Raw genomic sequence first — 23,740 nt, forward strand, 5'->3', positions numbered from 1 at the left:
ACAGGATCTCATCACTCGCATTCCTCAATGTCGACCTTCGTCGCAAATTTTTACATCAGTAAATTTTTATAAAAATATTGATTTATCTTTTATCGTACCAAAATATATTTCGTATATTTTTTATATATCTACTTATTATTTTTTAAATTTTTTATTTATTTAAGTTGTAAATATTGATTTTTGTTAATCTTACGAGCTATATATATTTTTTCACGTATAGATTTATTTTAAAAAATAAATATATTTTTGTAATTTTATATATTTAGTTTATAATTTCGATTGACGAACTCATTGAATGAATAGTTATAAGGTATTAGATAAAATAAAATAACTAACGAACAATTATTTCTAAATTATTGTAGATTATAAGGATATTTTTGTAATTTTATATATTTAACCTTCATTTCCTTCCCCTTCCTCCCAAAAAAGATAGCACATGTTACGTTAATGAACCTTCCTTTCCTCCCAAACAAGAAAAATATAAATACTTCTCTTCCCCTTCCTTTCCCTCCCTTCCCCTTCCTTCCCTTTCCGTTAATGAACCTTCCCTCACCCCATCCAAATTGAGTGTAAGTGAATCATAGTTGATTGGATACTTGGTAGTCGGAAGTCCAATAAAAAATTGATAAGAGAAAAATTTAAATAGGTGATAAAGGACCGAACATTTAACAGTCGGAAGTCTAGTTTGGGATTCACAAGAGAAAAGTTCAAGTGGATAATAGAGCCTTAAATACTTAGCGGTCAAAATTTCAACTAAAGGTCAGGAAAAAAATCTAAGTGGATCATGATTGATCAGACACTTAGTGATCAGAAGTTTAAATGGGTTATAGTTAACCAATCACCTGATCGAACATATGGTATAAGAAGTAAATCCAAATGGGTCATAGAATACTGAACATTTGACATGAGAAGTGAAGTTCAAATGGGTAATGGAGAACTAGATACTTGGTATGAAAAGTGAAATCTAAGTGGATCATGAAGGATTAGATACTTAGCACATGAATGAAGTCCTAATAAGTCAAGAGTGATCAGACACTAAACAACGGAGAAATCCCGAAAGGTTAAGATTGATCGAATGTTAAGTAATAAGAAACCTCGGTAGGTTAAAGTTGATCGAATGTTGAGTAAAGAAAGTCTTAATAGGTTGAGGTCAATTGGATATTAAACAAAACGAAAATCCAATTTTAGAAATGCTGAAACAGATGAAGAAATCAATTGTGAGGAAGTAGCAATCGATTATTGACTCCTAAATTTCAAATTTGGAGTTTGAGGTGAGAAAGAAGGGTTGGAACTCGACTGTCCGATTTAACTGCTCGACTACTAATCAATTGCCGACACTACAATAGCAAACAGAGTTGGAACTCAATTGTCTGACGGCCAACTATCAATTGATTGTTATGTTAGGATCTTGTAAGCTAGAAAGGTAAATAGTTTCGATTCATATAATTTGAAAACTTTACATAGCCAAAGATTTCTATAGCAAAACACGTCACACGCAATCGCCCGTGGAAGGAAAGTGCCTCCTCGCAATCGCCCATTAGAGGAAAATCAGTACTGCAGTGTTCTAGAACACTGCAACTTAATTTTAATCCAAAATTCTTGAGATCCGTCGGGGTCTTAACTGCAGCACTGTCGCCCCGCAGCCGAGCGTTTTTTTTTATAAAAATCACAATCAATCTTATGGACTTAATCTCTGAGTGGTCGATCCGGTCTCACGGAAGTTTTCCACATACCACCAGGGTAAATCGGGAAGCGCATACGACGGTCAATCCCGATACCCAGCATCCTTTGATTGCGTTCCCCATTTGGAAGAAAATTTTTACAAATACGCTGTAACTAAGGATCGAATCGCGGATCCCTGGATCACAACCCGGATGTCCTACCGTTAAACCATTGCTCCGGGGACATGACCGGTGTTTTTTTTTAACCTTACGAAGTTGGTATATGTCTTATTTTTTAAAAAATAGAGTAGGTTAGGATGACGTAACCTTTTTGTATTTTCTAATATTTAATGTTAGTCAATTAAAGATCTGGGTATTTTAGTGAGGAAAAAAAACAAACATTGACTAGTTTTTTTCGAAATTTAAAAGTTAAAAGCAAATGCCTTGATAATATTATGCTGTCAGGAAGGCTACGGGTCCAGTCGCTCCCGTTTACGATATTAAAAGACTTTGTACATTTATATTTATTCTAAAAATAAATAAATTCAGAACTCAACAATAATATTGGGATAAGAGAATTTTTGGATAAAAATAGTTAATATGTTTTAAATGGTGCACCATGTTTAACAATAATTAAAAAATGTGTTTTCTTTATTATTAGTTAATTATTAAAGAGTTGGGTAATTTAGCAATAAAAAAATGACCCACTTTGCTTTGAAATTCGAACAATCTAAAACTTAAGGGCAAACACACATTTAATTATGTTGCCAGACTAATCTGTACCATTTACAATATTAAAAGACTTGGCAGTCTTTAATAAATCAATAAGTTTGGTCAAACACACATTTAATAACGTTGCCAGACTAATGGTACCATTTACAATATTAAAAGACTTGGCAGTCTTTAATAAATCAATAAGTTTACCAACCCAAGCCTCATATGATTAACGAGAACATTAAATATAGTCAATAAGTTTACCAACCCTCAAATGATTAACGAGAGCATTAATTACAGTCAAAGTCATTTCTTATTTTAATTAAGCAAATGGTCCCCAAGAACATATATATTATTAAAGGGGGAGTCCAGTCATTGTTTATAGTTTAATTACTAGAATTACGTGAACGTTGAATTGTAAATTCACCCATGGATTAGTAATTTTGGCCTGACATTTGAGTCACCCAAAAGCAAGAAGGCACTTTCTTTCCTTCCAATTCTTGTTCGCAAATGTTTATCGAAAATCTAAACCTCCTTCGTGCTATCCTCTCAAACATTGGCTTTTGCCGCCTACCTGTGTGCCCAACAATCATATGCATGTGAATTCATCACTTGCTCAGAATCTCGTTAGTTACTAGAGAGCTCATAACCTGTTTGCAAGCCCATTAGCCACAAGCTCTCGTTAGTTACTTGAGAGCTTGTGGCTTGCTAATGAACTCATAGTTGTCATGACCTAGCAACCTACTGGTAAGGCCATCAACTACCTTAAAGTTTATAGCCTAACTATGTACGTACAAGCTCGCCGACTACCAAACAACAAGCTCGATCGTAACTTGCTCATGAGCTAACTAGTCACTTGGGCATAAGCTTGTTATTAGCATTAACTTGACAATTTGCATAGGTTGTCAGGCAACTTAAATGGTTCAAAATGTTCCTTATAATAGAATATCAAAAGAGTCATTTTTTAATAGATTGCTTACCTCTATGGAATCATTATATTGGCCTCTAATTTTTTCCTTAGTACGTGCCTCTTATGTATCTTTCTTTTTTTTTTAAATAAATCAATTTAGAACTATAGAGTAATTTTATTATAAACTATTGTATTGACTTAAATAGGTCTAATTTCACCTATAAAGGTTACTATTATAAGTTAGTCTATAATTATATTAAAAAAGTAAATGAAAAAATTATAATTGATCAGTATTATCTTGACTTCATTTTTATACATTTTAATAAATCTATCTTATCATAATTAAATTTAATATTACATCATGGGTTCAAGGACGTATGATATAATTTAAACCGTCAGTCGGTCTTATTTACAATATTAAAAAAAAAAATTTCCAGTAGCCACATCTCTGGGGGTGGCCGGCCTGGTCCCACGGAAGTTTTTCCACCAACCACCAGGGTAAATCGGGAAGCGCAAACGGCAGCCAATCCAGATGCCCAGCATCCTTTGATTGTGTTCCCCATTTGGAGAAAAATTTCTGCAAATACGTCGTAGTTGGGGATCGAATCGCGGATCCCTGAGTTACAACCCGGATGTCCTACCGTTGCACCATTGCTCCGGGGACCATTTACAATATTAAAAGACTTCGAGGTCGTCAATAATCAATCAATCAATCAAATTAAGTGTGATAATTAATGAGAGCATTAATTGAAGCGGACCAATTTCTTATTCGTAAACTAGGAGAAAAATATGCGACGTCAATCGTCACGGAGTGGCAACTGGCCGCCGACCAACGAAGTCTTGTTTGTCCCGTTAGGCGAGTTATCGGGTTCACGGATTCAAATAATCAATATTTCAGGAGCCGATGCCACGTGAAATACGAAAATTACTTTGCCAGGGGACTCTGGTTTCATAATCTCATCTGTCTGTTCTTCGGTCTATCAATCTGTGTTTTGCCTCCGCAAGTTCGATTTGAAGCGACAAGATCCGATGGGTTCTGAGATCGCCGTAGCAGGCTGGCTGGCGGCATTACTCAACGCTAGCGCGGCCAAGTTGACCGCCGACCAGCACCTGCAGGACAAGGCCGTCGAACAAAATTTGAAGAAGCTGCAGTTTAATCTCAACAAGATAATCACGGCCGCCCAACTCGACCAGAAGCAGATCGGAAGCCAGAGCATCAAAGACTGGTTCTCCAGCTTCAAGGATGCCATCTACGCCGCTGACGACGTGATCGAAGAGTTGGTCCAGCAACTGGAGAAGCACAAGAAGCAGAGCAGCACGTCGTCGACTCTGAGGAAGTCCGCTAACTTGGTCTCCAGGATCATCCAAGCGCGCCAATTCAATGGGGACGACATGAAGCAGTTGGACGAGGTCACCAAAACCTTCGACGGCCTTGTCAGTGACATCTTCGAGCTCCTCAAGGTGGTGGAACAGCTGGAAGGATCTGGATGGACGAAGCAGCAGGAGATCATCCCCAGTTGGCGGCTGACCACCTCCCCTTACAAGGGAAGGACGACGACGACCGGACGCGCCAGCGAACGAGACAAGATGATGGAGGCGCTGCTCCAGGAGGGAGGCGGATCCACTTCAGACTTCTGCAAGTTCTCTGTTGTCTGCGTCGTCGGATCCGGCGGCATCGGGAAGACGGATCTTGCTCGATTTGCTTATAACAACGAGGAGGTGCGCCGTCACTTTAATCTCCAAGCGTGGGTCACCGTCTGCAACAATTTTGACGTGAAGCGGCTCACGATCGAGATCATCGAGTCCGCCTCCGTCAAGCGGCCCAGTGATCTTCACAACATCACCAGTTTGGAACCGATCCAGAACACTCTTGCCAAAGGGATGAAGGACAAAAAGATTTTGATCGTATTGGACGATGTGTGGGAGGACTCCAACACTTCTTGGGAGCTCCTTACCACCCCATTTACTCATGGCAGTAAGGGGAGTAGAATTATAGTGACCACCCAACTCGAAAGTGTAGCCAAGTCGACGAAAGCCAAAGAGACGATACATCTTGATGGCCTGGAGGAGCAAGAGTACTTTGAACTATTCGAAAAATGTGCATTTGGCGACAAAGATAAAGATCAACAACTTAAAAGTATTTGCAGAGAAATAGCTCAAAAATATGATGGCTCTCCCTTGGCAGCAGTGTCGATCGGCCTCGAATTAAGATCTGATCCAACTGAGGAGCATTGGAGGCGAGTTGCGCGGAACAAGTTGGGCGTAGTCGAACGAAGAGAAGGCGACATTGTGTCAGTGCTGGGATTTTCTTTCGAGCAACTGCCTGCGCGCCTGAAGCAATGCTATCTCGCTTGCGCTCTGTTTCCCAAGAAGCATTGCTTCTACCAGAATCAATTGATTCGAATTTGGACGGCTTTAAGGTTCATTTCTGCTGATGGCAAGGGCGGGAATCCTGTCGATGAGCTCGCAAGCAAGTCATTTTTCGTGAATTCTAAGAGAAAGGAGCACGGCCAGTTTGTGTTCCACGCCGTGCTGCACGAGCTCGCGGACCTCCTCTGTGATGGTGAATTCTTCCGGGTCGAGGACGAAGCCGGAGACCAGGAAATCAAAATCCCGCAGAAGGCTCGCCATGTGTATGTTAGCAACGCTAACAACTTCGTCAGGGTTTCTAAAGCTTTGGCTCAGAAGGAACAGCTGCGCAGCCTTGTGATCGACGGTAGTATGCCCTCTGATGACACCCCCAGGTCAAGCTTCATGGATTCGCTAGAAACGGTGTTGAAAAATTGCAAGTTCTTGCGGTTGTTGATGCTTCCAGAGGAGTTTCCATTGAAGTCACTTGTAGCTATTGGTCGTTTAAGTTATCTTCGCTGCCTCGACTTCCAAGGTATTCAGACAAAACCGTTGCCGCAGTATCTCGAATCGTTGAATCTTCTACAATGGCCGGATCTGAAGCATCGGCGCGATGCCTGGAATTTAGACAGAGGGGGATCGAGAAGGGGACAGCAGTCTGCAACAGGTTCAGAATAGGATGCAACCTCTAGCGCAAGTAGTCCCAGAAGATCGGCTTCCAACTTACCGACAAATTTGCCTCCTTCCTAACTTCTCCAGGTTCGCGCATATCGATGATGCTGCTTGCTCCAAACCAATCGCTTAGACTTCAAGTTTATTTTAGTAGTTCTGGTGTCAAGGATCTGAAATGTTTGCTCTGTTGTTTCAGAAATAAGCTCAAGTTATTTTGCTTCTGTTGTTGCTTTGTACTTCAGTTTGGTATGTGGGTTTATTATGAATGAATGTTTCATCCGTTATCTACATCATATTTCTGAATATGTTTGGTATTTTTTTCCTTTTGCTTTGGTTTTGAAAAGTTGAGCAATCTTATCTATCGTATTTAGTTGAAATTTAAACCGTGAATACTTAAGTAGTTTGTCGCACCACGCCGGAGGGGCAACGCCACTCTCTTATATATTTTTAAACTATTATCAAGAACGCCAATAGACTAGTTGTACTCTCACTTATTTATTTAAATAAAATTAAATAATATTAGGATGCTTTAATTCCACCAAATAGAGTTACCATTTCATCATACTTTTTTATACGACTATCTATGAGGAGGAAAATTGAGAAATTATAATTGACTACGACGAAGAAAGGTATTGTCTCGGTGAATCTACAACTCTACTTCATCGTAATCAACTCAGCTATGACCTGAAGGCACCAGATGCAGACTTGATTTCCTAGTAAATATTGTGTAATCTTCAATCTTTTTTAATTTACAATATCATTCTTCTGTAGGCATTTTTACTTTTATGTCCTTTTAGATTTCATGCACACATACATATATAGACATAAATTATACATTGTTCAAAGAATACAATTTTATCAAAACTATTATAAGAATCCAAAATATTTAAAATTTTAAAAGGATGCATATAACAACATTAAAGACTCTAGCAAACATATAAAATTATTTATGAATTTAGAGTAGTTTAAGGTCTTGTAAATTTACCCAAAATTATTATATGAATTTAAAATGTTCAAAATTAGAAAAGAAATATATAAAACGATTTCGTAGGCAAGGGAACGCATAGGAATTACTTGTTAAATTAGAGCAATTTAAATTGCCACCATATAAGTTCTGCACAAAATCATTATATGCTCCTTAATCTCTTCAAATTAGAAAATAACGACATATAACAACTTCACGGGGGTTGAGAAACGTATAATAGTGCTTGTTTGTAAATTTATAATAGTTTAGGTCAATATAATAAGTTTTGTTCAAAATTGACAAACAGACTTAAAAGGTTTAATTTTTTTTTTTTTAAAATGTATATAATGATTTCATAGTATTAGAAGAGCTCCTTTATGAATTTAGAGTAGTGTGTATCCATATGGCAGCTTTATTTAAAATTACTATATTATATAAAATATTTAAAATTTGATAAGGGACGCATATAATGATTTTAGAGAGTTTAAGAAACATAGAAAAATATTTATTTATAAAATTAGACTAATTTAAATTTATATGATAATCTGGATCTAAAATATTGGAAATTAAAAAAGGAATATTAACGACTTTACAGTGTTTAAAAGTCAATCAAGTGCCCATATGTTTTTAAAGATTTTAAAAATATTTTTTATATATAATACATGTATTGATTTTTAAAAAATATATATGATAAAATGGGATGAAAGTGCAATGGCTTTAGAAATATAAATTTGATAAGATGCAATAATACTCTTCTAAAAATAAATAAAAAAATTTATGTTAATTGATTCACTTGCCTTAAGCGTCTCAATCACAAGCCGAGCCATGTAAGAACTTGATAATTATTTTTAATTGATAAAAATAAAGATTACGTTTAGGCCCTTATTTGTAAATAAATAAAATACCATAAATAAGTAGGCAACAATATAAAATATAATAAAAAGAAAGAGTAGGATTGCATTGTTATATCCTTTAACTAATAAAAATGTAAAAATAAATAATTATTAAAGTAAAATTTGAAATTGATTGTTTTTTTACTTTTAATTTATAAATAAAAATATCAACAATCCCTCGTAAAAATTAAACTTCAAAATTAATAATTATATTATATATTATATAAAATGTTATTTAATATGTTGTAACAGTTTGAGCTGCTATATAATATATATTTTAAAATAAAGCTATTAAATATTGTAGCACTAATACTAAAATAAAAATATTTTCAAGATAAAAAAATACTATTCTAATATTTTTAAAAATTAAGATGTGCTTTTTGTGAAAAGGATAATAAGACACCCTTTTAATTTATGCTCATCTTTTGACGATCAGCAACAAAACCAAGTTCAAGTTTTGAGAGAAACAGCACAGTGGGAACCAAGCTAACTTGAAGTTGATTCGTTCTATTGATAGAAAAAGCTCATAGAACAACAGCTAAAGCATAAATGTTTATCTGAAAAATTGTCAGAAATATCCCAGAGCACAAAATGGGCGAACAAAGAACACAGGAACGCCACACATAAATATTTTTAAATAATTGTCCTTTATTAGTTACTCGCATAGGTTCGCAGAAAAATTGATCCTGCTGAATTAAAATAGTGCAACTGATTGGAATATCATCAAAACCACCGATCACTGGCTGATCATTTCAATTTGTCAAAAAGCTTTAGGGCAGCCTGTATTTGATTTTTAAAAAAGAAAGAAATTTCAGGTTAACCATGTTTGCTTAGTCGTAGTAGAAACGATCAAAAGAATACTTACACAATGATCAACACACTTCCAGTAATCGAAGTACTGCCCAGTACAATGCTTCTGTCCGGATTCATCCCCTTTGATTCTTTCAACACATGCCTGCGCAAAGTTAAGCACACATAGCTCAGTCAGCCGATTTATGATGCTAACTAGTTCTTGAAAAATAAACGATGACATGAGAAAATAATTCAGCACAGGAGAATAGTAGTAGGTGCCGTAGGTAATTAATTTCAGCACCGAGGGGAAGAATATTAGAACAAGATGTTCTTGGTTAATATTAAAGGTAAATTAAAAGCCTAGTTAACAAATAATCTACCATTCTGAAAGAGGGTGGGTTAGGTGTGACATGTATTGATAAAAAGGAAGCAAGCGATCCCAAAAGTTGGAATTGAATTTAGTATGTTAGAACTGGAGAATAAAAACAATCGAGCATATGGATGAATGAAAAAACAAAACACTCAAACAAAGTGGCAACTCAATCACTACAAGTTCACTTTGTTTCAACTCTTAACCACCTAACCTTTATCTTACTAATAATATGTTCAATATTTCCAAATGTCTCTGGGTGGATGATTTGCATATACTCAACTGAGAAATTGGTCAAGCCCCAAGGAAACAAAATAAAAAAACATGTATTGCATGAGTAAGGGTTCTGAATCCAACTACTTTGGGAAATTGTACACGTCTTAAATAATAAGATATGTTTACTGTTTTACTTTAGCCCATGCATCAATAGCTTCCAATATTTTTAGTAAAAAGCAAAGGGGTCAACCTCTCAGTGGCAACATCTTTAATGGAGAAATGCAACGCCAGCAATTTAACTATCGATGGCCAGTTATCCACATTCTCTTTCTTCAATCCCTTTCATCATAATCCTTTTCCATATTTAAATGGCATAAGCTTCATATCAACAGAAATCAAAGTTTTATGATTACATTAGAAAATATATTGTAATTTTAGGTAAGCTAGGGGCCTTGATCATAGCAATGCAGTGATTATGGTGTTCTCTGTCTGCGTGTGTGGGGGGGGGGGGGGGGGGGGGGGGGGGGGCGGCCCTGTTAACCATCTCAAAAGTTTGAGCTATTAGAAATGATGAGAAGCTAATGAAGCACTCTAGATTTCAGTGTCTATACAAAGGAGATGCACTTGAGGTGTTTCATAAGGCATTGTCAGCATAAAAGCTGATTTAGCAATAAGCACAAGTCACACGTCTACACTCAAAAATAAGGCCCAGATAGAACCTATTATTACATCAGTACCTAACGTCTTTTCACAGCGCTTATGTCATATTAAATAATTGTTGTTAAATTACAATTATAAAACTTAAGAGCCGCATTTTGAGAATCAACAATTCACGTTGTAAATAGGATTGATGTCATGTTCGGCACTATAACAAATATAGAAGTTGGCCATCTGCTCAAGCTGGTTAGAGGAGATCAGGAGTTGAACTGGGGAGTTGGATGGAGCAATGAGTTTAATTTGGCCAAAAATACTTAAGAGTTCAATTGAAGTGAAGGAAGAGACAAGTTGAGTTAGGTCAAATAACCAAGAGCTCAATAGAAGTGGGTTGAATTGGGTTGAGAGTTGTGCAAATTGCTAAGCTAGACGAGTATGAAACTAGCCTTACCTAAGGGTTGAGTTGTCTGATTAAAGATTATGGTAAGTAGTTTTGGAGTTAATTAGATTGAGATGGAGAGGGTTTTGGTGAGCTGGACAAAAATGAAAACTGTGTATCTTAAGTGGTAAAATTTTCTTATCCTAGAACTCTTTGGAGCATTGGAGTAGGCCTTCAAATGCTTCAAAAAAAATCACCTTCAATGTAGCTTTGATCTCTCCTTTTATAGGCCTCAAAGTATCTTTCCAAAAAGGACACATGACCAATAGAGGAGGTTGTTAACGAGTTTGACTTTTGAGAATGCAACAAAAGAAATAGGATAATTAAACGGTTCATAAAAATAAATCAAGCAATTAATTTTCAAACTAGTTTTTCAATTCTTACAAAATCTATATAAAATAAGTGAGATCATGTGATAAATCATTTCAATTTTTACTCCAATGTAAATCTTTAATCTATACCTTAAAACTTATTGCTCCCTCTAGTTTGTAACTCGAGGATAGAATCCAAAAACTTTTCATACATAACTATCATTCAAATACTTACACTGAATTCTGCGACAAAAAATGAGATACTTTTGGTTCATTTTTTAGCTGGCAAATAGAATTTTGAAATCAAAGGTTATTTGGACTAACATTAGTAACATCTACATTACTTGGTCAGACAAATGAGTATTAGAGACTATGTTGCAAACTTGGAAGTAGATTAAGTAATTTATATTCCAACTGAAGGGAACCTATCAGAAAACCATGAGAAAAGGAAAAAAAATCAGTGTGCCTTTTGAAAAACCCTAACAAGGAAATTCAACATGGATTTTATTGGTGAACTACAGAAGTAACTAATAAGGAAAAGTCAGCTCCAAAATCCCTGGAGTCCACAAACCAATTATATGAACTCATTTGAATGCAGTTAGTTTGTTGTTTTCTATAGGCGTTCACCGTCTCCACGATACGTCTCCAAGTGAGAGAGGGCGCTAATTCACTAGCAGTCCAATTCTAAAACACCAGGCCACGACCAAAACTAATTGTGTAACTGAAAAAACCAGCTATAGTATTATGGATTCAACAGAAACTTTTTATCTCCTAGTGTGGACTTTTTCTAGGTACCAAACTATGTCGTCTAAACTTTTGATCAATCTTTCATTCTTTAGCATCATCAAATGGCTCTGTTATTTAGCAGAAGATTTTCAACTTCTTGGTGCTGTTTATTCAGGCTACATGTTTTATCTCCTGCCATGTTAATGGAGGACTATCCATGACTTCTCAAAATAAATTATTTTTTTCTTGGCACATTCCACCATTCTACCCAATGAATTATTTTCCAATGCATCATAAGTTCTTCAGTTGCTATAGCTTCTCCATTAATGATTAGGATTGAACTCTATAATGGAGCTCCAAACAAATTTCTTCTCATGCCAGTATACTTAAGTTTTTACTAACCCAATGCTCTTTATTAATGATATCACTATTATTTGTCTATCCAGCCATAAGGTAGATCAACTTCTACAGCTCTGATGCACAAATAAAGTAGATTGTGTGGCTCACCATGCTAGTACTTATAAATAAGATGGTGTTGGGAAACAAATAAAGTAATCATATAAAGATTATATATAAAAGGGGTTCTTCTAAAATGTCAGGGGGCTTTGCTAACTCTATCTAGTATCTAGAATTAGAAACACAATAATAGAAACACTATGCCAGCAAATCAGAAAACCTAGACTTATTCCTTTATGTTGTGTCTAGTTATACAAATTTTACCAAAACCTTAGTAAATGAAAGAGTTTACCAAACTACATATACTTCTAAAATATAGTCAAAAATGAAAGTCTTTGGAAATGACACAAGTATGCACTTTTAACTACCTGATATGCACGTAAAGGCCTTACACACTTTGGCTTGCAAGTTTCCTCGAGGTACAGTTTTGGATCAACCAATTCCTCATCCGCCCTGAAATTCCAGGAAATGTTGAGATGAATGAACAAGGAAAATAACATAACTTTAAAAATGTAGAGAATGCAACTCCTTAAAAATTTAGAAACAAGATGATAAGTAGCAATTGAAAATAATAAACACTTACATTTAGCTCTTCAAAGGTTATTTATCGCACCTATAATGAACAGAAAAAAATCATATTGCATTAGATGCCAACACTTATCATTACTTTGTGAACAAGCGGGCCAACAGTAACCCCCAAAAAACAATCTTTGCAGTCGAAAAAGCATCTAGATCGGACAAAACCTAATGTTAGCATAGCCTTAACAGATAATACAATCGAGAATATAATGAAAAAAACAAAACAATATAGAAATTATTTCCATAAAATGTGAACGGAAAACGATGCTTTGTGGAAGATCATATCAGAAATCGCAGGATGCCCAATTTCTTCTACGAGCCTAAAATTCATTGCGAGGGATCTGAATTTTCAGATGCGTGCGTATCCAATGGAAAAAAAAACGTCTAGAAAAACTCGCAAACAGAGACTCAATATGCTAATACACGGAACAAAAGTAAGAGGGAATTAGGAAAGCAAAAACCTAAAAATTAGTCAACAAATCCGCGAAAGGAAGCGTTAGAGATGCCAAATCTACATAACCCAATTAGCAGGAAATGTTAAATCGGCTAAATCTGCACAAACATACCAAGTAATCTGCCAGAAGATGGATCGACGACGATGTATCTGAGCAGGAGATCAAACAGCCGTCTGAACGGAGAGCGCAAGAGGACGAAGCAGTCGCCGTGTTAGGTTTATATGATTAATGATTATTTGTACTAGATAATTGTCTAAAAAATCAATATTCTTTTATTTTCACTTGAAATTTTTTTATTAATCTTGTGTTTAAAAAATTATCCACTTAAACCCGTCTTTTTAAAATATTCTCAGCGCCCCTCTATTTTAAATGTGTGCGAGAAAAATTATAACATCTTATTAATATCCAGGATCTTTAATACAACTTTTAAAATTATATCCTATTTTAATATTCAATTAAAATTTAATAAAATGACAAAATACTAATAATAATAATAAAATTGTTAATATAGTTTATGAATAATTATAAAATTAATTAAATAAATCATAAGTATGGAAAGTAGTATAAAATCTTAATCATTAATTAATATCAAATTCTTATTAAATGCTGACACTTGAAAATATATTATATAATTTTACAAAATAAAATATAATATTTGTATATGTATTAGAGTACTTTATAAATGCTAAAAATATATTATAGAATTAAAAAAAAATCATATCTAAGATTCTAAATAGCTAAAAAATGGCAAGAAGAGAAGAGTAAGATGTAAGATTATTTTGGTAAAGAAGATTTCTACGGATAATTAAATAAAATTAAAGACGATGGTAATTTATTTTTAAATTTTATTTGCAAAGTTACTCTAAAAACATGTTCAAAGTTCTAACATGAGATTATTATTATTATAATATATATTAGAATCAATAAAAAAAACTTTTTATTAATTAAATACAATTATATTACTATTTTAATAATAAAAAGTAAAATTGATACATGTGAGCTACAGGTCACGAATTTGAATTTCAAAAATAACCTATGCCTATAAAATTGAAAGGTACGTCATACGTGGTTGCATATAATTTAATGCTTTGCCAATTCTTAAATTCATTAACTAATACCTATGAAAAATGTCTTTCACAACAACTAAGATCTCTTTAGTTTAATTACTTAATTTATTGAAACAAATTTCTCTACTAATTTAAATAATTAATTCTTAATTAGCTAATTAATTATTTTAGATAGTTAACTCTTAATCATGCATCAACCCTTCCCATCAATTTTTGCAGAAGAAAATTGAATTATATTCATTCAAAATTATTTATTATAAACTTTCTTCATAAATTACTAGGATAAAAAATAAAAACTAAAACAAATTTATTCATAAATTATTAACTTTCTTCAAAAATATTAACTAACCAAGTTTATTAGTATTAAATTTATTATATATATATATATATATATATACTATTGAATAAATATAAATAAAATTTGTTTGACATTTATGAAAAAAAAGAATTACAGGAACTAAGCATGATCCAAAGGATGGGACCCTGCGTGCGAGCCACATCCTATCCATTTGAGGCCTCCATGCACCGAATCCAACCACTCATCCAGTTCCTCTAAGCTCTCCCAATCCAGCCATGGTCTTCCTCAAGCAATTCAATTGCGCCACCCATTTGCCTCTTCTGCTCAACTCTCCAGCACCAGTAAAGCAGAGGGCCATCTGCCATCAAGGTACAGCAACTCCTTAGTTGTTTTCTCCTCTTCATATTGATCTGTGTTGTGAATCACCAGTACTTCGTCTTCAATTTCCTGCAGCAAAGTTGTCGAACAGGGGGAGATTGGTGGCGAAGTGTTGCAGCCAAGAGGAGCAGAAGAGCAAGAGGAAAGGCTTTCTGAGCCTGGAGGAAGCTGGGTTGGTTGAGATCTCAGGGCTCAGCACTCATGAGCGCTTTCTCTGCAGATTAACTGTGGGTCCATCATGCATGTCTCAATCTAAGTTAGAAGCATATGAGTCAGCCACACGAACTCATCCTTCTTAATAACAATACAACTGTTTTTCTCAGATATCATCGCTGAATCTCTTGAGAGTGATCTCAGAGCAGGAAGGAGTGGCAATTGAGGAGCTAAATGCAGGTAGAGTCTGTGACTGGTTCATGAAAGACAAGCTCAAGAGGGAGCAAGATTTGGGGTCTGCAGTGCTCCAATGGGATGATTCTGACTTCCAATTTTAAGTCATTATTTCAGTTATATAGCAGAAAAAAGTTTTGGTGTTGCATGATATTTTCACAATTTAATGATAAATATAATGGATGTTTTATTTTATGTTTAGTTTGTGGAAGTAGCTTAAGGAACAGTCTTCCTTTCCTTGCATTAAAATGTCTAAAAGAAATATTTTGCTTTGGTAAGTTGGTCCCTTTAGCAACTCTACACATGTAGTTTGGCTCACTCGATCTACTTGACTTGCCTAACTTGTCTATTCCATTCCGTTTAATCCATTAGCTCATCTGTCTTACTCGATACACCTAGTTCTTCTATCCTACTTAGCCCTGCCCAACCCATTTGTCTACTTTTTAAGAAATCTAGAGGCACCGACCACACAATTTAGGTGTTTCATTATTCTAAAGGCTTTTACCACACACTTCTATGGGTATTTTCTCAAAATTCATTTTATGTTCTTGCACTCTAATCTATTTGATGATCATGGTATGTCTCTAGATATTCTAGCATCAAACTTCATTTTATGTCTCTAGATATTCTTGCCCTAGAGCATCTACTGATGAAGTTGATCATTAAAGTTATTTCAATTCGTATGCAAAATGTATATCAAATCTTGTGTGTGAGACATTATTTATCTTCATCAAACAAAGAGTACTATGAACTGTCATATGTATGAGTCTAAGATTATTGATGCCAATCAAAACAAGAAGAAACAGATGTAACCGAAGTTGATTGTGTTAGTTGGAGGGCTCTTGAATATGTTCTAATGCTTAGAATCTATCCAAGGCTATGGATTTCATGGGTGATGAACATTGTTACTGCTGCACAAGGAGGGATCATTTTGAACAATTTGTCAGGCTCTTGGTTTCATTATGGCAGAAGCCTAAGGGAAGGTAATCTTCTTTCTCCCTATCTACTCATTCTAATTACAAATGTATTGCATAAATCCCTTCACCAAACATATGACCTTGGATTTATTGTAGGGTAGGACAAGAAAATTTTCATATATTACAATATGCTAATAACACACTATTTTTTCAAGCCAACTCAGATTATGTATTACACTTTTGAATCATAATGGTGATATTTTTGGTATCCAGCGCTCTCATAATAAATATGGAGAAATCCTCACTTTAGAGGCAAGGCAAGGAGCTAGCTATCTAACAGGGCCCTTTGGTTGGCCACTTTAAGATCTTTGGATATCATATCATAGTTTCCAATTTGGCACTTGATACCGTTGGTATTCAGCCCATCCTAGATTAGTAGGATGTACCTACGTGGCCGGTGGCTCAATCTCGACGAACTAGTCATGCCATCATGTTATGTCACCCTGAGCTCGAGCTACCAAGCCTGGTTGTCGATAGCTTGAACTCTCGAACACCCGAGTGCCCAAACGCCCGAACATCGGAGTGGCCGAGCATCTTGAGTGTCAAGTGGGTAGTGCTCAAGTACCACAAGCTCAAGTGTTGAATGTGGAGCGTCCCAGCCTCGGAAGCCTGAGTGTCGAGTGTGGAGTGCCCAAGCACCCCAAGCCCAAGTATTGAGTGCGGCGCACCTGAGTGGGTTGCGAGCACTGAACTCTTGAGCACTTGAGTACCCAAACACCCGAATGCCCGAGTGGTCGAGCATCCCAAGTGTCGAGTGGGGAGCGCTCAACACCATAAGCTCGAGTGTGGAGTGTGGAGCATCCCAGCATCGGAGGCCTAAGTGTTGAGTGCGGAGTGCTCAAATATCCCAGGCCCAAGTGTCAAGTGCTCGAGCACCCAAGCACTGAAGGCCTAAGTGCTCAAGTGCCTAAGCACTGAAGACCCGAGTGCTAGAGCTCCACAGGCCTCAGTGCCAAATATGGAACACCTAAGCACTCTAGACCCCTAGCGCCCAATCACCGAAGACTCAAGTATCTAAGTGTCAATTATCGAGTTGCTGATTATCGAGTGGGTTGCGCTCTTGAGCACCCTGAGTGCCCGAGTCACTAAATGCCTAACCGCCCAAGTTCTCGAAAGTTGAGAATTTGGGAGCTTGAGTACGCTTTGGAGCCAGAGACTTTAAAAGTCCGAACTCGAGCATGACTGCATAGTTACAAAGGGATGCATCCTTTGATACAGATGTGTCCTTTGGGAAAAGGTGGGATAGTTTTTCATTGCTTTTCTCTCCCTATATACGGTAATGATACCAACATCACAGAGGTATGGTAGGATGATAATGTGATTCTTGACTATCTCATCTGTTTGCTATTCCCTTTTCTTTGGAATCTAATTTAAGCATCGGAGGGGCTTCATTAGGTATTTCTCAACGAGATTCTCTGATGTGTGTTATTCCTCACAGAGTCAATCACATCCGAAGAAGAAAACCTCTTTAGCAATCTCATAACTTCATCAAAAAACTCTTCAGCAGCTGTAGATTTCTGTCATATCAGCACTGGGAAGCCAAATTAATCATATTAGGATCATCTCATTGCTAGAGTGGCATGGAGTTTAGATTTGTAGCAAAGAAGTTTTATAGCCTGGATGAAGTCATTTTGTTAAATAGTGTTCTCGCATCCCTGGTTATTTACTTATGATTAATCTACATCTTATTAGTTTGATCTCAACAAGAAATATATGGAATGCAACAAAGTTTCTTCTAAACCACCAGTTTTCTCATCACAAGTCAAATATTTGACATCTTGAAGTTTGGTATACAGCCAACAAGGATGAAGTGGGGTTTGGCATCCTTAGTTTAAATGGCTACAATATAGCCTTACTTTGCAAAAAAAAAAAAAAAAAAAAAACGGTGGAACTATTTGCCTAATTGAAATAGCATATTCTACACTCAGGGATGGGAGGTGACAACCCTAGAGGGGCATTTGGAAGGTGTTAGACTTTTGTCACAATGCCATTTTGTTAGATTCAGTAATGGACATAGTAGATGGTTTGTAAATATAGTTTTAAAATGGATCTTTTCATCCTCTTCACTATCTACACAACTCAGGAAGGAGAACCAAAGCAATGGAACCTCCTTTTTCTGACATTGGGACTGCATTTAGCTAGGACTGTGCGTATACAATTAAACTGCTAGATTTGCTAAAAAGGATTAGAAGGGACCTTGATGACCCTGAATAGGTGGCATATTGTGGAGATAGAGCAATTTGAGTAACTTGATATATAGTTAATCTGCTGCATATGAGATGAAGATATTTGGTTGAATAGATATTCCTTAGGTTAAATTGATTAGGTTCTTGCACTTTTCAATCATACTCAATTGGCTAACTATTCGAGATAAAATCAAAATCTAAGTGAGATTGAAAAAGAGAAGAATGTAGCTTCCACCATCCAATTACATCATGTGTAGAAACAAGATATAAGAAAATGTTCAGCATCTCTTTTTCTCACCTTTCTACTATGTCTTTCGGTTGGAAGTTCATATTCTCTGTATTTTTATGGTTGGCTCGAGCAAAACATTCTCATAGGACTGAATAGATCTTATCACCTTAATCACCAGAGGAGAAACATATGCATGACTTTCTCACAAGCATGATTCTAGATAAATTGGGAGGAGTCCTGGCACAATAGGCACCCAATTATATAAGAGTTTTTTTTTTCACTTAATTCTCCACAAAATACAGTTACTAGGCAAGAACAGAGAGATCATTGTATAATTAATTGGTTAGAATCATCAGCAATGACAGTATTGAATGCTTAATTTCTTAGAATCATCTGCATGTTTGGCTCTAACCACTACCTTAGACTTTGTGTCTACAAATTTTTCATTTCCTCTTAATCAATGTGCCAAATGCAACAAAAATAATAATACTTGGTTTTTTATCGACATCAGCATCAACAAATCGTATCTTTCTCAACTATTTAAGATGGCTAATATAATTTTTTTTTATCTTAGACTAATAAATACTTTTACATCCTGCAAGGGACTGAAAGGGATGAAGTTTAAAAATGACAGGCAAGAGACGTTGCATTTAAGATCCATTCAATTGTAGCTAGCCACAATCCAAATGGTATTGAAAAAAACATGCCCAGGAGAAAACAAGGGCCACAAATGCAACAAACAAGAAAAAGACTGGTTACCACTCTTGTCTCTGAAGGAAACAATGGTCTGTGCCAGTGGTTTTTTATGGAGAAACCACTGGCTTTAGGGTTCAGACCAACTCTCTCAGTCACTTGGCCACTTGACGTTATCTATATAAAGGGTGTGCAAGCTTGTGGTTCTTCTTCATGTGCCACACGCACCACACGAATTCAAGACATGAGGATAGGCTGCAAAAACAAGCTGAGCTTGGCTCTTCTGCTTGGGGTAGCTCTTGAGCTCAAGAGCCAAGTGAGCAGGCCAAGCTCCTCAGGGCTCAAATGGAACCTGTCCGCTAATGGATCAGCGGCTCAAGTAAGGGTCAAACCATGCAGCAAGGGTTGCCCTACAAGTGAGAGCAGCGTGACTTCAGAGGAGTCACTGAGGATGGTGTTCTACTTGAGCTGTTGGGGACCAGACTGAAGCCTGAGAATTTTACATCTGGTGGAAGAGAATTATACATCTGAAGTTAATTGAAAGATCTTTTTTGACTCACACCATGTTCAGATTGGAGAGAACATTGGGGAAAGACACTATGCATGAGATTGGAAAGACATGGACATGATCACCGAGCATGAAGTCCTTAGTATTCCTATGTTTGTCTATTATATGGTATATATTTCCTAACCTGATCAAGGTCTTGTTGTCAATTCTATCCTGTATGAATCAATGATCTCTCGTTTTGAGCGAATATGACTATATTTCATGGTCTTCCTCTTAGATTTTTTCTTCATTTTTGCCATGATTGAAAACCTTTATTAATAAAAATATAGCTTCTTATTAGTAACTCAACAACATGCTCGTTGTAGTATAGTGGTGAGTATTCCTGCCATGGAACAATGATCTTCTGATTCTGGAATGAAAATAATTACCAACTATCCAGTGAGATTTTACAGTGCTAAATACCAGCAAAGACACGGATTTTACAGTCCAATTAAGCTGACTTTTTCTTCTTTTCTGGTTTCGGTGAAATGATTATGTTCATGCCTCTCCATTTCCACTTCTTCTTAAGTGCGTGAATACTTGCTGCAATAACAAGTGAAACAAACCGACCCTCGTTTTGAGCAATATTGGAGAATCCAGTGATTTCTAACACCAGTTGCAGATCTAAGAAAGACACCTACTTACCTGAATGACCCAAAGGCTGATGAGTGACTCGAGGCAGAAGAAACCAAACCCAATAAAATAGAATATCTGAAATCAATGAAGAAGCAAATCGATCAGTAGTTTCTTTTCCAGCAAATAATATCTGCAAATTACTTGTCTGATATACTTTACTCATATGTTCACAGAAAAACTAAGAAACGTTCATTTACCCCAACTATGATATTGTCTCCAATAACATCCATGGCTGGAAGAAGACCACTGCGGTGGAGAACAATTAAACAACAATTAAGATAGATTAGGGATTATTGTTTTTTTTTACAAAGAATATATTGACTCTTACGTCAAAGATTTTCCTTTGAAAGGAAAAGGAGGAGCAACAGCGGAGTAGATGCAAAAGGCTAGATGAATCTGTAACACATGAGAGATATATAAATGATCTGCAGATACTTGTCAATGGAAAAAGAAAATGCCACTGAATAGTGAACAAGCTGTGGAGACTGCACAAGTAAACTTCCACACCAGGTAAAAAATGAAAAACCATCCAAAGCTCAGAGCACTGTCATTCCTAGAACATGTGGAAAAGAAATCAGATAACTCGGCATGAAACGGAGTGCGTGCTTGAGATTTTTGGAATTCTTACCTCATCGCGCGATACAGGGGACGATACCATAGCCAATACGCTCCCGGGACACTGGAAACTAAGTATATAATTGCAAGGAACCAAATCTTAATACCTATCAGAAATTCAAACAATGTTATCAGTCATATCTTTTTGCTAGTGTTGGAGATGGTGACTTATACTGCAATGAATTATAAGGAGTACTCATGCCGTAAATTGGCAAACCAACCTTCGCCCTTGAGCCAAGCTGTAAGTGTGGATATCACATTCCAAGTAAGACATAGAGTTAATCCTACATAAAATTCAAAAAGGAAAATTTAGAGTAAAAACAATTTGTATGTATATAGTTCAGTATACAGCATGTTCTGCTTAGGCTCATGACTTCATGAAACATATGATTACCTAAAAATGATGCGAAAGCAACATATAGCAGCCTTTGCGAACGTATGGGGATTTCATTTGCAATGTCGTGGTGAATGATGGGGAAGAATGGAGGCCAATTTTTATCTTCTATGACAACTGCTGCAAAAGTTTATGAGCAAAGAAGATCGATATATTTCAGTATCATTGTATCAACATTGTTGGAAAAGTATTTTCTGTAACAAATCCAATAGTTCTTGAAAATCCATAGAGTAGTACCCCTTGCTACGGCTTCTTCTCTTCGTTTTAATGTCTATGGAACATCAAAGAAATGATGGTCAAAACAATAAACGTGTTTGGACTACCCAAAACTTGAAAGAATGTTGTTTAAGATTCCTAAATCCATAGTTTTAAAATAATTTGAAAGGATTATAAATTCATACCAACTACGAAATGTTAAACTTTGCCTTTTATCCAATGTAACTAGACAAGCATTGCACATCCTATGATTACTTTCTATTTTAGAGACACTAATCCACAAGTACCTCTTCCCTTCTGTTTAGTTCTGTTTCTCTGGTTTGCAACTCTATCTCCTTCCTCTTTATCTCCTGACAAGAAATTTGTGAGAAAATGAATCTTTGTTTGTTTTGAAGTCATAAGTCAAGGTTACGTCGCATTGATACAATTGCACGCAGAATGCATCCAGTAAATACATGTTTGTAAATCCGTTAATGCTAACTCTGTCAGTCTTTACGATGATGAACAACAAGCTAGTATACATATACCTTTTCTGTATTGAGAGGAATATTAATTGTTGCGCCGCCATCATTGTATGCTCTTCCAGGTTGCTGCCATGCGAGAGCATTTCCATTAAACATTAAACATTAAACATTAAACATCAAACATTCAGCACATAGAGCTCGCAATGAAGAGAACAAAGGACTAGTGCCGGTGGCTCACTGAGAAGGGATTAATGTCATCGTCGGTGAAAGGGTTGGCCTCGAACCTGCTGCCTGCAGCCATGTCTTTCTCACCTTGCTTATCTCTTGATTATGTTCTTCACCTTCTCCACTTGTAGATAGAAATTGAGAGAGTAAGGAGATGGCGAGCTTGTCAAGGCGATGAAGAGAGTGCGTGCCGGCGGTCGCCAAGTAGAACAAAACAACTGTTTTCCTCTCATTAAATTAATTTGCTTCGGTCCGCACTATGCAGTTCGACAATGTCTCCACTCTTTGACAAGGCAGGCTGCAAGGGGACAGAGAAATCATGGATTTATGAATTCAAAAAGAACTACCTTTAACTTTGATGAAACATTTAAGCCTTTAACTTTTGATTGACTCAAGTTAGAAGGATAAGCTTCGCATCAAAACCTCGCTATCTTTAAAGATCATCATTACAATGATTTTAAAAACTTTATTTGCATTATCTAGATATCCAAATATTATATGAATATTGAATATATGAACTAAGAGAGGAGTATTATGAAGTCTCTTGTTGTTATGAAGGAGGATTTATAATTTCAATTATTCAGTTTAATATATTTATATTTATCGGTAAAAAAATAATACAGAATTTAATAATCATCTTGTATTTTAATGTGTTAAAATTTATTTAATGTGATTAGCTGTTTTCATAGGGGAAGAAATGAACTCAACTAACTTTCTACGCGCTTTTGAAAAATTTGCAAGTGACAAACGCACATCACGATCAGGACATCAAATTTTATTTTATGATGCTAAAATTAAGGTACATCTTTTTTTTTATTTTGTCTAAAAGGTTTTAAATATTTGTAGGCGCGTCTCAGAAAAAGACGATCTACAAACACACGTACCGTAAATCCTCCCCCAATCTGTCGCCCACGTACCCTTATCCAACAGATACAAGCGTGCGGCCCGCAAACGGGAATGGGGACCACAGCGACAGCCAAAAAGAAGAGACCACGTCGGATAACACCGAAAAATCAGGTACTCGACCCATGAGAACGTCAAATTGCTTACCAAAGCAGATCCAAAGTTGTGTGGGACACTCGAAAAGTTTACCCGCCTCGTATGACCTGCGTAAGAGCCTTGGGCTCCATCGTACGTACCCAGTCATAACAAGTTGAGAAAAGAGGGAGTAGTGGAGGAGTACGTAGTTGTGTTTTTTTTATATAAGTTCCCTAAATATTTGAATTTGCAGTTTAGGTTATGGACAAAAATGTTAGAAATAAGGGGA

The 23,740-nt window shown here is 36.1% G+C and overlaps 3 protein-coding genes and 1 pseudogene across 3 annotated transcripts; 2 read left to right on the forward strand and 2 right to left on the reverse strand.

Annotated features, from left to right (window-relative positions):
• Positions 1-4,227: 4,227 nt before the first annotated feature.
• On the forward strand, positions 4,228-6,594 carry LOC141845518 (putative disease resistance RPP13-like protein 1). Its single transcript, XM_074733579.1, has one exon. The coding sequence runs from the start codon at positions 4,315-4,317 to the stop codon at positions 6,310-6,312; it is 1,998 nt and encodes a 665-aa protein (XP_074589680.1). The 5' UTR covers positions 4,228-4,314; the 3' UTR covers positions 6,313-6,594.
• Positions 6,595-8,702: 2,108 nt separating this feature from the next.
• LOC141842254 (cytochrome b-c1 complex subunit 6-1, mitochondrial-like) lies at positions 8,703-13,358 on the reverse strand. Its single transcript, XM_074730472.1, has 5 exons — positions 13,273-13,358; positions 12,711-12,740; positions 12,496-12,580; positions 9,029-9,118; positions 8,703-8,943 (listed from the first exon to the last, which is right to left on the reverse strand). Coding segments are annotated over exons 2-5 (210 nt in total). The 5' UTR covers positions 12,713-12,740; positions 13,273-13,358; the 3' UTR covers positions 8,703-8,910.
• Positions 13,359-14,758: 1,400 nt separating this feature from the next.
• Positions 14,759-15,486, forward strand: LOC141813775 (uncharacterized). Its single transcript, XM_074701759.1, has 3 exons — positions 14,759-14,895; positions 14,980-15,131; positions 15,228-15,486. Exons 1-3 carry the CDS (start codon positions 14,802-14,804, stop codon positions 15,393-15,395), a joined length of 414 nt encoding a protein of 137 aa, XP_074557860.1. The 5' UTR covers positions 14,759-14,801; the 3' UTR covers positions 15,396-15,486.
• A 4,935-nt stretch (positions 15,487-20,421) lies between these two features.
• Positions 20,422-22,549, reverse strand: LOC141829081 (secretory carrier-associated membrane protein 2-like; annotated as a pseudogene).
• Between the last annotated feature and the right edge of the window lie 1,191 nt (positions 22,550-23,740).

Source organism: Curcuma longa, chromosome 1, assembly GCF_044706935.1.
Source record: "Curcuma longa cultivar G26 ecotype Majalengka, Jawa Barat chromosome 1, ITB_CL_G26_1.1, whole genome shotgun sequence".
NCBI lineage: Eukaryota > Viridiplantae > Streptophyta > Magnoliopsida > Zingiberales > Zingiberaceae > Curcuma > Curcuma longa.

Excerpts from the sequence above, each read along its gene's own strand:
- LOC141845518 (XM_074733579.1), top strand. The coding sequence starts at position 4,315 with ATGGGTTCTGAGATCGCCGTAGCAGGCTGGCTGGCGGCATTACTCAAC.
- LOC141813775 (XM_074701759.1), top strand. The coding sequence starts at position 14,802 with ATGGTCTTCCTCAAGCAATTCAATTGCGCCACCCATTTGCCTCTTCTG. Across the intron at positions 14,896-14,979 it reads GAGGGCCATCTGCCATCAAG|CAAAGTTGTCGAACAGGGGG; the intron begins GTACAGCAACTC and ends AATTTCCTGCAG. Across the intron at positions 15,132-15,227 it reads GCTTTCTCTGCAGATTAACT|ATATCATCGCTGAATCTCTT; the intron begins GTGGGTCCATCA and ends TGTTTTTCTCAG.
- LOC141842254 (XM_074730472.1), bottom strand. Across the intron at positions 9,119-12,495 it reads GGCCTTTACGTGCATATCAG|GCATGTGTTGAAAGAATCAA; the intron begins GTAGTTAAAAGT and ends AACTTTGCGCAG. Across the intron at positions 8,944-9,028 it reads GGAAGTGTGTTGATCATTGT|GCTGCCCTAAAGCTTTTTGA; the intron begins GTAAGTATTCTT and ends AATCAAATACAG.